Genomic DNA, 15779 nt, shown 5'->3' on the forward strand with positions numbered 1-15779 from the left:
CTCTTGCCCTTTTGCTGATATGAGGTATTTATTGACGAACCAAACAAAAAACAAAACAAAACAGGAAACCTACAAATGTTTAGGAGGAAAACTACTCATCGAAAAGTTGCAAGGCAAAGGAGAGCGGCTAGCATCGCGTTTGCATTCCATCTATTTGGAGCGAGCGGCTGCCTAGTCAGTACACAACATCATCATCATCATAATTATCATCATCATCATTATTTCAGAAAGTTCTAACAGGGTTGATACATGGTTTATTATTGTGGTTATTAAATCGCTTTTATGCTTGCGGAGGAGAAGCACCAGCTGGATGGCAAGAGGAGGAGAAGTGCCCATTTCAGATTCGTGCGTTTCCAACGCACCCGCCACATTTTCTTAAGAAACGCTAACGTGACATATTAAAGTTCGCAAACGTGTGAACCTTTCTTTCTGGCCCGCGGGATGCACAAATGAAAATGAAGATCGTGTGCTGCGGTATCACAGCCACCCACAGGATGTTTCCATTTTATATCTTATCCATCTATCATCTGCATATATATATATATATATATATATATATATATATATACACTGTATATATATCTATGTGTGTGTGTGTGTTGGGGATTCAACAGTAGTTCTAAAATTATTATTGCACCAATAATGCCTCCACAACTCTTCACACAAACCAAATTCCAATATGGCTCTCGTCCATGCTCACCACCCCCACGATCGCATCTGGTCATCTTCGCCTTTCCCCCCCTTCAGAATCCGCCCCCCCTTCCTAAGGCGATCCCCAAATCGTGCGGATGGGCAGAGCGAGGCTCCGGATGCACCGCGCGCGCTTACTTTGCGCGCCTGCTTGCTCTCCTTCCTTCCTCCGCCCTCTTTCCTCGGGGCGAGCCAGAGCGCCCTTTGAATTAAGTTTACACCCAGAAAATCTCATTCAAACTCTTTCAGAAGCAGCTCATGGCTCATGAGGGGGAGGGGTGGGAGAACCGGCTGGGGGAAGAGGGGGGTCGCGATGGGGGTTGGGTCTCGTCGCAGCCCTCCAGCAAAAGCGGTGGGGTGGGGAGGAGGCGAGAGAGGTGGTCCTACTACACAGATTTGGATTCTACAAGGAAATGGAGAAAACGGGTTGTTGTTTTTTAAGGGGAGGGAAAGAAAGATGGGCAAAATGTAAATAAAATAGTATTTGCCGTTGGGGGGTGGGTTAAAAAAAAGAAAGAGAGCGAGCAATGGAAAGCTGCCGCGCCTCTGCCCATGAGCGCGTCTGTCGGTGCGTGCGCGCCCCTCCCCTCGGAGGGGTGGTCCCTTTTGGGGGCTCCACCACGTGGCTTCCTCTTGCAAACATTTTCACTCATTTTTCCAGGTCGATTTTATTTAGGGGCGGCGCCAAAGGCTGCCTTCAGCCTCAGAGACGTCCTATGTGGTGTGTGTGTGTGCGAGTGTGACACATGAGCTGCGACTCAAAAGGAGTTGGGGGGCCGCTGGAAAAGGAAAAAAAAAAGAGCCATTTTCCCAAGTCCGCCATAGCAAGTTGCATCCAGCCCCACCAGCCCCATTGATTCCGTCAAACAGGGAACATTTCCCCCCCTCTTTCCTCTTAGATCACCCCCACCTTTCCTCCCCACACCCAAAATAACAGGCTTTTCCTACTTGCTGGGCCTACAAGATTGAATAAGAAACTTTTTTTTCCAAACAAAAAAAGAGAGGTAGGATTTTTTAAAAAAAGAATCTGTTGAAAGTTTCACACCCACCCACCTACCATCGCCCTCCTTTCCCCACCCCGGTGTGTGAGATAATATATTTTCCCTCCCACCTCCCGTGACTCCCTCCCTTTTTGGACCTACCCCACATTTTGTGCAAAACGCATCAGCCATGAACAAGCTGTATATTGGGAACCTCAACGAGAACGTGACTCCGGCGGATCTGGAGAAAGTCTTCAACGACCACAAGATCTCCTTCAGTGGCCAGTTCTTGGTGAAATCTGGCTACGCCTTTGTCGACTGCCCAGATGAGCAATGGGCCATGAAAGCCATCGAAACTTTTTCTGGTAAGCCAATGGATCTCTCTTGTCTCTTCTCCACCCCATCCCCCCGCTCTCTCCTTCTGAAGCCGTAGTGGATTTAGGGTTTTTTTTTGTTTTTTGGGGGGGGGTTGAGATTTTTTTAAAAAATTATAGATCCAAACACATTTCTTTTTTTAAAAACAACAACAGCGGCAGCAGCAGTAACTGCCTAGCGCTCCCAGTTCTGGCGATCCTCTTTTCCCTTTCCAAGATCCACACCAATGTGGTTTTGCAAAGATGCGTTCAGCCACACTTCTCCGATACTCGTGCGTCTTCCGCCCTGTTTCTTTTCTACCTCTGGGGTGTCATCAATGAAAGTTCACTTTCGTTTCGTATTTCTCCCCCACTACTCTCCCATCCGCAACTTGGGGTAGTTGGGGACACACACACACACACAGCTTTGCACCCCCCCTTCGCCCTGTCTATCTGACCCCGAGTCGAGAACCATGTCTCTTGTGTGTCTTGCGTAATACACAACTTGTAGGGCCTAGGATTGTTAGTGTTAGCTTCCAGTGGATTTCTAGAGGGCTCGCAGAATTCTTTTATTTGTTTGAATTCCTCCTCCCTCCCACCCAGAAGGTTTCCTCTTCTAACATAGTGGATCTCCCTTAAGGGTAAAATTTGGCAACCCCCCTCGCAACGTGAAAACGCGCACACAAAAAGGGCGAGAATGACAGTTTTCTCTTTTGCTCCCGGGAAGTCTTTGGACGCCCCCCCCCAAATCAGCCCCCGCTCTCTCTGGAGATGAAAGGGGGGATCAAATCAAAATATTAAGCCCCTTTCCCCTAATTCGAGGTTCCATGATCAACCCCCGCCCCCCGGCCTCGGTGGTTCGTCTTGCAAGGCCATTTGGGTTTTGCCATGGGATCAAATGCTCTGTTTTTGCCCTTTAAAAGAGTGTGAGGTGCTTTGTGGGATGGGAGAGGGGCTCCTCTGGAAGTGGGAGGTGGGGAGGGAAGACGGGAGTTGTTGGACTTTGGCCATTTTGATTTTAAACTGGGTTTTCCTGGGGCATGTGATGTGTGTATTAGCGCGAAGGTCGCCATGCTGCTAAGAGATTGAGAAGAGGCAGAGAGGAACTAGCAAGCAAAGCTGATGTTGCCTTTTCCTGGGGAAAAACCTCTTTTGCCCCTTACTCGAAAGGAACACATCAGAATTTAGTTTCCCCATCCTTTTCTAGATTCACGTTCCTTCTTCCCAGCTGAATACAGTTTTCATGGATTTTCTTATTATTATTTTTTAAAAAAAGATACAGCCGAACAAGTTGAGGTGGAATAAATCGACGGAAGAGGCCTTGCAAATCTTAAATTTGCCTTTCCTGTGATTAAACAGATCTTCCAGCGTGTGAAGGAGGAATGAATTGAATGTACAAAAAGTAGGGTCATGGGGAAACCTCCATTATTGGTTTCTTCCATTGTTTAGTCCCCTCAATTTGAAATCCAGTTTTTTGTTTTATCTAGAGGAAAACGCACCTCCCAAGGCAGTGGGATTTCTGATGAAGGCCATCTGAATTCCCCAATAAAATTGAATTAAAATATGAGGAATGGGAGCAAAAGTTGAGCTGTATGTGAGAATGGTGTCCAGGTTTCCTTATGCACATGTTTTTTTAAAAAAGACACTTGTGTTTTTAGGCAAAGTGGAGCTGCATGGAAAACAACTTGAGATTGAACACTCAGTACCTAAAAAGCAAAGGTAATCCAGTTGTTTAATTTCTTTAAAATTTTCCATGTTGAGAAAATTCCATGTTTGCTTAAAGGAAAAGAAGAAAACGTGTTTTTAAAATTCCCCAGAGTTGTGCAGACAAAACTAGGTGTATTAGCATTTTCAATCTCTGCTTTGAAAGGAAACTATTTTGAAGAGAGCAGAAAACAAAATTGGTGGCTAATTTGATTCACCCCCCCATCCAAATTCCTAGAGTTACTTTTGCAGAGCAATCCTATGCAAGAAGCTGGTGCAAATTGGTGTAAATTAAGCTGTCATAAAGTCACACCAAATCCAAACCCTGTTTAGCAGTGGGGCTGCTGCTCTGCTTAATCCTGAAAGAGGGGAAAACTTTCAAAATAGTGCTTTTACACTGTATTGCCAGATCACGTGGCTGAGCCAAATGGGTTTAGGATCCTGCCTTAAGCCCCTTTCTCTGGTCCCACCCCCACCACGCCCCTTTTGGGGAGACTTACACAAGCCTCAACTCATCCAAACTGAGCAACTTACTCTCATGTATCTTCAGCTAAGCCAGGGTTGGGGCCTTGAGCTTGACTTCTGTATCCTATGCAGCTCATCCTGGTGGATCTTGCCCATAGGATTGCCCCCTTAAAGTACCAGAGGGGAAAAGAGATAAAATCAGAATACAGTATATTCAGAGGGAATTTGAAAATTGGGAGGCAGAGGTGCTCTTTTGTAAATTTCAGGGCCATTTACTGTAAATAAATACCTACTTGAACAGACTTTCCTCTGCAATGCAACCTTTTAATGCTTTGTTTTAATTTAATGTAATGCTTTGTTTTAATGCTTTAATGTATTGGTTTTTTTCTCATTTGCTGCCCCTCTGAATAATTCTCAAACTTTACATCTTGGTGGAGATGTAGTTATCTCATCATGCTTTAATGTGGTATTAACATATTCAATATGTGTACTTGCTGCTTGTACAATGGTTTGGTTGCCTGGATTAAAAATGGCAGATTTGGATAGGCATGGTGAAGCAAAAATCACATGGTGTGGAGAAAAGTTACAATTACTCTTCATTCCTGTGAAATCTAGGAGACGCAAACATCATAATGCGCTGTTCCACCAGAATTCAGTGTGAATTTGTGTTTTCCAGGCAGTTGTTTAAAAAATAAAGGGGGTGGGGTGAAAGGTGAGTGTTTGTTACTATATAGTTCAATATATTCTGTTTTGTGATTCCCATCACAATTTCTCTTTCTCCTTTTGGGGAGTGTAGATATCTTGGACTTTCAAACTTTGTAGCAGAATGTGCTGATGGAGGATAACATTTCTTTTTTATGAATGACTTCCCTCAGCTCCCTCCGGATTGGAAGGCTCCCGAAATCTATTCGATAATTTATTTTATTGTAGCAACAGGCATGGGCCTTGTGTAATGGGTGATCAATAGTGCTTGTAACTGTCTTTGTGGCATGGTACACAGTGTAGCTGTGGTTTAAAATGACAATTGGGAGAAGGATTTTGGGGCAGGCAATTCTAGAATGAAACAAAGCAAAATAAACATTTGGGAGCTGGGATTGGGTGTTGGAGGGAGAGAAAAGGAACTTGATTATTCTTGTTTCCTGTTCAGCGCTTTCAAAAAAGCCTGTCAGTTGTGTAGAAATTTGATGATTTTGAGGAGTTGCTGATTCTCTTTAAGTCTTGCTAAGTAATGCTAAGAAATCTACCATATACAAATTAATCACTTGAAAGATTTTGTAATTCAAAGCAAATTGTGGTTATATGGGTGTAAGTAGGAAGAAAAATTAAACCTGGTAGTAGACTTGAGGCAGAGAAATCAAACAGATCCCAGACGACTTATCACTGGGGTATATTTTCACCTCCATGCATCTAAACATCTGCCTTCTTAATAGTCAGTGGCCATGTTGGAGTTTTCAAAGTCTTCCTTAGAAGAGTTGGTCTGACGTCATCTGTTGCATGCCAGGATTTAATTTGTAGGTTCCCTTAAAATACATTTTTAACCTTGTGCTCAGGATGTGTGATAAAGTGACTTCAATAGTTTCCCAACAGGGATTTTGCATTTCTTTCCTATAGAAGTGAGAGTAAAAATGTTGAATCTTTTGGGCAAGGTATTAAGGGCAAGAAAGGAGAGCCTGTATTTCATACAAGATCACTTTTCCATTGATAAAAATGTATACTCTGCTAGCTTGAATTTTTACAGGGCTAAGGTGTTTCCTTTCACTTGTATCGAGACTTGATTTTCTTGTTTGGGATGATACCCAACTAGTTAATTAAATATGATTAGCATAGTCTCAATAACTGTGAGAGTTGTTTTCCCCTTCTCTCTAAATCTGTAAAAAATGTCACCTTTTAAGTGGAAGAAAATTCTAGCCAAACAGAGGCATACTGATCTGTATCCTTTGTTTATTATTTTTTTTAATGAAGTAAAACCACAGTTAAAAATAAATAAAGCTTGGCTTATTTCTTGAGCCTCATTTACTAGAAGTTGCCCCAAAATACTCAGATTTGAAAGGAAAGATTTCTAGGAATGATTATAATCTACACTGCCACTGACATGGCATGCCTACCATTTATAAACTCTGCCACCTGGATATCTTAAATAGTAATTAAAACACGTGTAGGATGTGCTACTGGCCTCTGTAAAAATGGTTGGTCCTGAATATATCTAAAAGGGCTTATCTCCACCACAATTGTGAATGATTTCAGCTAGTTTTTAATGAATTGGTTGTTGCAGGATGTTATATTTTTAAAAAATGAAGCTCAACAAATACCAAGTTGAGATACCAAGCACAGAGTTAACATTTTCTTAATATATGAGATGCACAGATGGATAAGTAAATTTGCGATTTCCTACTTAGAAAAACTGAACTATATACAAATAAAGCACTTAATGAGAAGTCTTGTTGGGTCTTTCTGGGACTGTAATATCTCTACTTGACATTCTTGTTAAAAGTTGCATTTACTTACAAGAAAGTACTCCCGAGTTGCAATTTATATATATTTAAAAAGACTTTGTGTGTTTGGGATGTATGTTTTCAGTTATAACTTTATTGAAAAAAAGGACATGGGGGGATTTTTTTTTTTTTGCAATTTTATTCCTTAAAAGTCAGCAAATTCCTTTGGTGGTGGAAAGGGTTAATTAAAACAACCTCGAAGATGTTTTAAGGACTCAAGAATGTTAAGAAATGTTTGGAGGTTAGGGGTGGGGTTGTCTCAGACTGAAAAGATTGAAGTGGATAGAGTTGTGGGGTGGGGTGGGGGACCAGGACAAATGTGAATGGATAAGAATGAGAGGAGGGAAAATTAAGTGAATCCATCAAGCAAACATTCCAAATATGAAAGACTGGAAGTGACTAGCATAGAGAGAATGAAATTTAGTAACTAAGGAAACAGTGATTATACCTCTGTAGTCAAAATTCTAACTAATAGGGACATGTTGCATGTGATGGTTTTAAGGCAGTTTTTCTACAGGTATAGCTAAGCTTTGTTATTCACAAAAGTAGCACACTTATTAATTATTAGGATTTTTGTTGTTGTTTGGGGTTAACTTCTGTAGAATTATGAGAAAACTTGCTTAAGGTATCTCGTCAATACATGTGCAGTGTCTTAAGTTAGGCTCTTTTTAATAGAATGTGTGAAAGCTTAGATCCTGTAGTAGATGTGTAGTTTTCTACAAATTTAGCTGAAGATCCGTGTGTCTGTGAGCTTTTTATCCTTACAACAAACAAGGAACTAACAGGGCAATCCTATGCATTCCTACTCAGAAGGAAGACACATTGAGTTTAATGGAGCTTTCCCCCAGGATGATTGTGTGTAGAGGTTTGCAGCCTTAAGTTTAATGGGAGAATCTACAAAAAAACATTTGCTTTAATTTGTTACTGTTCAATTCCCAGCAAAAGGGTTAACTTTACACTTGTTTTGCATCAAAAGGAAAGAAAGTTGGAATCATGCTAAAAGCTTTCACTTAAAGGAGCTTAAACGTACTATTTCAAAATGGTTCTGTTTTGCTTTTTGCATACCTATTTTGGTAGATTTACCTGTTTGGTATTGCTTCATATATATATATTTTGGTTACAGGCAACAGTGTCTTTCCTAGGGAATTGTTGGGGGTATAAAAGTAAGCTCATAAAATGCAACGGGTAATAGGGACAGGAAAGGCAGAAATGACATGTAGATTTAAAATCTCTGTTGCAGTACAGTGGTACCTCGAGTTACATACGCTTCAGGTTACATATGCTTCAGGTTACAGACTCGGCTAACCCAGAAATAGTACCTCGGGTTAAGAACTTTGCTTCAGGATGAGAACAGAAATCGTGCTCCGGTGGCGCGGCAGCAGCAGGAGGCCCCATTAGCTAAAGTGGTGCTTCAGGTTAAGAACAGTTTCAGGTTAAGAACGGACCTCCAAAATGAATTAAGTACTTAACCTGAGGTACTGACTGGTTTCCAATCCAGGAACTGTTCATAGAGTTAAAGATGTGCCCCCAAAGTAGCCCTACTTAGAGGCAATAAAAATGGGAAAAGGTTGGTGTGAAGCAGTTACCCCTAAGTGGCTAGAGAGCCAACATGTGACAAGGAAAGTTTCGCGTCTCGCTGGATCGCTTCTATTGATCCCATGCTGCATACTTTTTCTGCATGGCGCACTGCAAATTCACATGAGGGAGATCCCACGGATCAAGAAAAGTATGTCTTGTCTTCAGCTTGGACCTGGTACCTTTTGAGCAATGTGAATTAATTGGATCTTCCTGGTTGAAATTTTTAAAGTTAGACAGGCATAGGCAATCCAAACCTATGCATTTTACTCAGAAGTAAGTCCCAATATGTTTGGTAGGGCTAAGTCTCAGGGAAAGTGCAGCCTTAGTAGAATTCTAAGCACCTGTTTAGTTCTTAAAAGTTTCAACTGAAGAGGGGAACTAAGGGGGCAGTTTTTCACTGGTTAGAAAAGTGTTCATATTTTACATAAAGGAAAAATAGAAGTTTTAGGAGAATTCACAAGTAATTCTTGGTTTGCATTTGCAGGGAAACATACCTCAAATGATAAATGCCATTCTTCCCACGCCCCTTTTTATGTATTCATTTCCCCCCAAACTTCCCAAAATACCCAGAAAAATGGATGCTTTTCAGAACTGTGGCAGCAAAAAGTTGGGAAAATGGAAGAGATTCTTGAAAAAAATAAGACAAATTTAGCATTTAAAAATCCCAAGCATCTAAGATAGAGAATCAACTCCAAGATGCCTTATAGGAGGTTCTATTTATTGGTAGCTAATAACTAGTCTGCTCAGCAGATACATGCTGACTTTATGAGTTGAATGCGTTTCCCTTGGTGACACCACAAAAGATTTCTTAAGTCTTAATTCCTATGCACACTTACCTGGGAGTCAGCCCCACTGAGCGAAGTGGGGCTTGCCTCCAAGGAAATGTGCAGGTTTACAAATACAGATTGCACGGTATGCCCTTTTAAATTTAGTGAACTTTTGTGGGGGTTTTGTAAAGGCAGGGGGAAGCATTGGTGGGAAAGTTCAGTTTCCTGAAAGGGTAGTGACACTTGGAACAAAGCAGCAAATATTTGCTTTAGAAGAGACGTAGAATGATAATTGGTTCTAGAAGTTGTGATACCTACAAGTTGTAGCTCTCTAAAAAGATGGCATGCTAAAGATTTGGGAAAAGAAAGTGCAGCTTCTTAGTTTTACAGTGGTACCTTGGGTTAAGTACTTAATTGATTCTGGGGGTCAGTTCTTAAGCTGAAACTGTTCTTAACCTGAAGCACCACTTTAGCTAATGGGGCCTCCTGCTGCTGCTGCGCCGCCGGAGCACGATTTCTGTTCTCATCCTGAGGTAAAGTTCTTAACGTGAGGTAATATTTCTGGGTTAGCGGAGTCTGTAACCTGAAGCATATGTAGCCCGAGGTACCACTGTAATTTGTTTTCAGCTTTACACCACGTACTGTATAGTTAAATGGCGGTGTCCATGATTCCTGGGGTCTAAGATGCTGCATTTATGAAAAGAGGAAGGTACTTGTTCATATTGGTGAGGCAGAACTTTGAAAACCAGGATCCTTTACCCAGAACAGGGGAATTGTGCCCTTTTCTTTTTGAGCAGTCGATTTCCCCCACTTGGCAGCATGTTGCTTGAGAAACATTAGCCCCATGTCTTCCCTTGGGTTCACAGCATTTGCCAAATGGTTCTTTGGGTCCTGTTGTTGTGTGAGTTCTCTGCATATCTGAGGACCTCTGACTTAGCATTGGCCAGGATGATGGTTTGGGCTTGGATGTGTGGGTATTCCTACCATAAGCCGGTGTGTATTTAGCTAGGAGTAAGCCCCATTTGTGGTCTAAACCACAGAGCCTAGGACTTGCCGATCAGAAGGTTGGCGGTTCGAATCCCCGCGACGGGGTCCCTGCTCCTGCCCACCTAGCAGTTCAAAAGCACATTAAAGTGCAAGTAGATAAATAGGTACCGCTCCGGTGGGAAGATAGAATGGCGTTTCCGTGCACTGCTCTGGTTTGCCAGAAGCGGCTTAGTCATTCTGGCCACATGAACTGGAAGCTGTCTGCGGACAAACGCTGGCTCCCTCTGCCTATAGAGCGAGATGAGCGCACAACCCCAGAGTTGTCTGCGACTGGACCTAACGGTCAGGGGTACCTTTAAACCTCATTTTACTTAGTCGGATGCAGTTCTGAGTAAACAATTTGGTATTGTGTTTTGGGGTTGGGTTCAGCTGTAGCAGCCCAGTTGTGTAACAAATAGGACTTCGCTTTCCTCCCCTCTCCAGTGGCAGGGAAGCAGAATCCCATCATAATGGTATTATAAATAATAGAACCTGTTATTCCCAAGGAAGATAGTACAGTGGTACCTCGGGTTACAGACTCATCAGGTTACAGACTCTGCTAACCCAGAAATAGTACCTCACTTTAAGAACTTTACCTCAGGATGAGAATAGAAATCGTGTGCCAGCAGCGCGGCAGCAGCAGGAGGCCCCATTAGCTAAAGTGGTGCTTCAGGTTAAGAACAGTTTCAGGTTAAGAACAGACCTCCAGAACACATTAAGTTCTTAACCCGAGGTACCACTGTAGTGGATTAGTGAACTAGGCGACCCACAGGGTCCCTTCCAACTCTACAATTCTATGATGCATTTGGTGGTGTTTTTGCCATTCTGTGGGATGAGCAGTGTCTATTTATCTGAACCTCAGTGTCCCTTTTTCTTATTGCTTGTCTTAATACTTGAGTTTTGTTTTGAAGGCTGTGGATCTGCTAGGAGAAGGTGGGCAACTTGTTTGGCCCCCAAGATCATTCATGTGTTCTCAGCTTCAATTCCAGCATCTCTTGGTGTTGCTGAGAGAAAGCCCCCATCTGAGACCTTGGAGAGATGTGGCCAGTCATTTTAGACCATCGTGGACCAGTGCTCTGATTCATGGATATAAGGCTCCCTTCCTACACTAAAGTGGTGGTGGTCCTATTTTATGAAGTTCTGGTGGGAAATGTCAATGGCTTCAGGTTTCAGGAATTCTTGCAATCGTAAAGGGTATGGAAACCAAGCCTTGTGGGGAACGGTTGAGGGAACTGGGTATGTTTAGCCTGGTAAAGAGGAGACTGAGAGGAGATATGATAGCCATCTTCAAATATCCAAATGGCTGTTTTCTCCTGCTGCAGAGGGTAGCATCTGAATCAGTTACAAAAGAATAAGATTCTGACTAAACATCAGGAATAACTTTCTGACAGTAAGAGCAGTTTGACAGTGGAGCAGACTCCTACAAGGGGTGGAGGGGACTCTCCTTCCTTGGAGGTTTTTAAGCAGAGGTTAGGTGGCCATCTGCCATGGATGCTTTCATTGAGATTCCTGCATTGCAGGGGGTTGGACTAGATGACCCTGGGGACCCCTTTGAACGCTACATTTCTGTGCTCTCTAATGCTTCATTTATTTGGTGTATTAGAGCAAGAGAAAAAAGTTAGGATTCTATCCCAAGTGATGCCAAGGAGCTCCACTTTCCTTCCAGCCGAGTGCTTAAGAACATCTTTAATATCACTTTTTTGAAGTCTGTAGTCAAAGGTGTTTAAAAACATCTGCTGGACGCTTGATTAATGGAACAATCCAACTAAGAAGATTCAGCTTTAAGAATGGGTTTAAATCAGTTTATGCTTCAGCAGCTAGTAAGATGTTAGATGTACACAGGCTTCATGTATACAGTACAGTCGTACCTTGGTTCTCGAACGTAATCCGTTCCGGAAGCCCCTTCGACTTCTGAAAACATTTGAAAACCAAGGCACTGCTTCCGATTGGCTGCAGGAGCTTCCTCCAGCCAATCGGAAGCTGCACAAGACGTTCGGCTTCCAAAAAACGTTTGCAAACTGGAACACTCACTTCCAGGTCTGCAGTGTTTGGGAGCCAAGTCGCAAGGCGTTCGACAACCAAGGTATGACTGTATCTGTAAAGCACTTTTAAAGAACATTCCTTTCCTTCAGAGAATCCTGGGAACCATAGTATACCCCTCACAGAACTACAATTCTCAATCCTTAATGAGCTACAGGTTTCTTTGGAGCAAAACAAAGTTCTTTAAATGCATGGTGTGTGTGCAGAACATGTCACCATTAAATCTCTGGGATTTAAACCCTGGTCTTTATTTATTTCACTGGTATTTAGGCATGTTTTTCCTCTGGGATGAAAGATGAATTCAAGACAAATATTTTGTCTAGATCTGAATAGACATTTCTTTTTCTGTGGCTTTTGCTGATCCCATTTCCCAACTAATGCAGAATACGTATGTATGACAAAATTGCCTCCTGACAATCTTAGGAAAGAGGTTGAATCAAAAACATGTTTTGTCTTGATCCAGCCTTGTGTTGAACAATCCAGAAGACTAACTCAGCTTGTGCAAATTCACTGACTTTGGGCTGGGGGAAAAAGTTTACATGAACCTGTACAAGATTGGTTGGAAGCCAATAAGATACAGAATCGCCTTGAGGAATCTTGAGAGTCAGATTCCTGCTATTTGCATAGTCTCGGGCGAGTCACTATTTCTGATTCTGAGATCCCCTTCAGCAAAATAGAAATAATTCTGACTTACCTCTGAGGAGAATTACGAGAACACAAACAGGAGTAAGAATCTAGAGAGCTGGTCAGTTAGAGAGCTAGAATACCCCAATGGTTAAAAGATGGTTGTAGAAGAATGGTGGTTCTCAGGGTTGTGGCTTTAGTAAGTGAATTAACAAAAAGGCAGATCTTTCAAACATCTCTATTTTCCACTGAGAGATGGTGCACGAGGTTTACTGGTAAAAAATTTCCAGCATACAGTGGTACCTCGGGTTAAGTACTTAATTCATTCTGGAGGTCCATTCTTAACCCGAAACTGTTCTTAACCTGAGGTGCCACTTTAGCTAATGGGGCCTCCCGCTGCCGCCGCACGATTTCTGTTCTCATCTTGAAGCAAAGTTCTTAACCCGAGGTACTATTTCTGGGTTAGCGGAGTCTGTAACCTGAAGCATATGTAACCTGAAGCATATGTAACCCGAGGTACCACTGTAGTTGAGTTGTACTTAATTTTATGTCTGAGGAGTGTGTTGAATATCACAGGTTAAGCTTTTTGTTCATGTATATTCTTTTGATCCATTATACCATATATGTACATAGAATTGGTCTATTAACATTAAAAAGGAAAGGAGGAAAGAATCAGGTGGGGTGTGGGGAGGGAAATAAATTAATTCAGACAAACATGTGAGAGTAGTATGAGAAACTCAGATATATAAGCTAGGGGCCAAATGGCTCCTTAAACCAAGGTTGCAGTTGCCAAAATGGAATGTCTGGTTTACATTTTGAGGCATGACTGCTCTGAATTCTTATTTTTCAAATGATGGATTGACCGTGATTGATTCTCAGTTACACATCTGGCTAGTTCAGATGACAACCTTGAGAAAGGTTAAGAGCTTCGAGAACTTAAAGAAGATAAGTCACTCAATCTAGGGACCGTCCACATACATATTGGCCTATTCCGACCTCTTTTTCTTAATGGTGACAACTTCTGCTCACGCTGCACAGAAAAAGCAATATGGTTCCTGAAATTCATTCTGATTGTGTGGATAAAACATAACTGGTTGAATTCTACAGAATGGGGTATTAGTGTGTGAAAATACTCCAGATCCAATGATCCTGGCGCCCAGGCTTCTTCACTTGGTCAGAAGTGGTCTAAAGCCAGGTGCAAAATGCACCTGATGTGTGGTCAATTTTGAACACCTGAATACAAAAAAAGGAGAGGAGGCAAGGAAAAGAGAGGGTGGAAAAAGTAGAGCTATTCCTATTAGTACCAGGGTTAGTGACCCAAAGGTGCGCAGTGTTTTTAATTTTTTAAAAAATATATATCAGATTTTTCAAATTTAAATCAGATTTTTTAAAGTTAAATTGGATTTCTAAAATAAAATGCTTTTGGAGGAAAAATCTTTCTAAAGATAGTTTTCTATTTAAGTTACATTCTACTCCAAAGGCTATTCATCAGGAAATAAGGATTTGTTTTAAGTTTTTCACGTATGCTAAAACTCAGTCTAGTTTTTTTATTTTAAAAAATCGTTTAACCACATGATCAGTTAACAAACATGGATACATATGCTATAATGTTATTGTTTTAGTTAAATTAATTGTTTAAATTGTTATCAAGGAAATGATTATTTTTCTCCTTCCAGCAAAGTACAGCAGAAAAGTTGTCCAAATATAAACAGTTAACTTATTAAACCTCACAATAATTTCATAATTATTTGTCTATGTATTTCTAATGTATAACCAAATCAGTAATTTTTGATATAACTGTAAAAACTACTCAGAAAGTTTATTATTCCAAAAACAAAACCTTCATCTGGTTGTATATATTAAGATTATATCAGCAAGAATGAGTCTTTCTGTAAAATAAAAATAAAAATATTTAAATCAAGTCTTACTGACTAGTGATTTAAATCAATTTGATTTAAATCAGATCCACCCTGGACCAAGTGAGGGTAGGCAGTCTTAACAATCTGTGTCTGAGCAGCACGTTGTTCAGACTGAAGAGCCAGCCCAGAGCCAGCAGCTTTATAACACCTGGTGGAATCCTATTGGCTCCTTGTGTCACCTGATTTTGCTATCTGGTAGGTACAGAGACTGGTACAGAGATAGGTGCCCAGGTCCCATTGCTAGAGTTCTGTTTGGGACCTCTGGCCTCTCACACAAGCCAAATTCAGCTGTCTCCGTGGTTATTGTGTTAAAGGATCCTACCAGCGACCCTGTCCCCTTCCATCCAAGCATATGGGTCCAGGTTCCTGTAAGGAAGGGACGTGGGTGGCGCTGTGGTCTAAACCACTGAGCGTTTTGGGTTCACTCATCGGAAGGTCGGCGGTTCGAATCCCCGCAATGGAGTGAGCTCCTGTTGCTCAGTCCCTGCTCCTGCCAACCTAGCAGTTCGAAAGCACGCCAGTGCAAGTAGATAAATAGGTACTGCTGCGGAGGGAAGGTAAACAGTGTTTCCATGCGCTCTGGCACTCGTCACGGTCCTCCATGCACCAATAGCAGTTTAGTCCTGTTGGCCACACAACCTGGAAAACTCTCTGTGAACAAACGCCGGCTCCCTCGGCCTGAAAGCGAGATGAGCACCGCAGTGCCGTTTAGTCGCCTTTGACTAAACTTAACTGTTCAGGGGTCCCTTTACCTTTATGCAGGGCTAGCATTCAGTGAGTGTACACACATAGTGTGCTTCTTGCCCTGACCACAATAAGTAGAAATTAATGCCTTCAGTTAAGCATTCTAAACTCAAAATAATTTTGAAAAATTGTAAGGAGTTGCCAGTCACCAGGACAAATACATGTGCAGGTGTTAAGTCTTGTCTGCAGTCATCCATATGACATCGAAACAGATTTGCAAAGCTTTTTGCATTACAGTTTCAGCTCACATTCACAGGGTATACCGGAGCTCAGAGCCTTAAGATCATTTTTCCATAGTGTCTGCTGTGACTGAGACAGACGGAGATTACTGCACTATTGTCAATAAACGATATGAATGGGGAGCATACATTATTGACTTAGGAAGGCTAGCCCTGGA

At 41.9% G+C, this 15779-nt stretch overlaps 1 protein-coding gene across 2 annotated transcripts in view; it reads left to right on the forward strand.

Annotated features, from left to right (window-relative positions):
- The first annotated feature begins 1351 nt into the window (after window positions 1-1351).
- IGF2BP1 (insulin like growth factor 2 mRNA binding protein 1) overlaps window positions 1352-15779 on the forward strand; it is a 67777-nt gene continuing 53349 nt past the window's right edge. Inside the window, exons 1-2 of one of the 2 annotated variants that reach the window (XM_081837908.1) lie at window positions 1352-2035; window positions 3682-3742. In XM_081837908.1, coding sequence (XP_081694034.1) covers window positions 1861-2035; window positions 3682-3742 — 236 coding nt within the window. In that variant the 5' untranslated portion in view covers window positions 1352-1860. The remainder of the gene's footprint in view (window positions 2036-3681; window positions 3743-15779) is intronic. The other variant, XM_081837907.1, reaches the window with a different exon arrangement.

Source organism: Podarcis erhardii (genome assembly GCF_964252035.2).
Source record: "Podarcis erhardii genome assembly, chromosome: 13".
Lineage (NCBI taxonomy): Eukaryota > Metazoa > Chordata > Lepidosauria > Squamata > Lacertidae > Podarcis > Podarcis erhardii.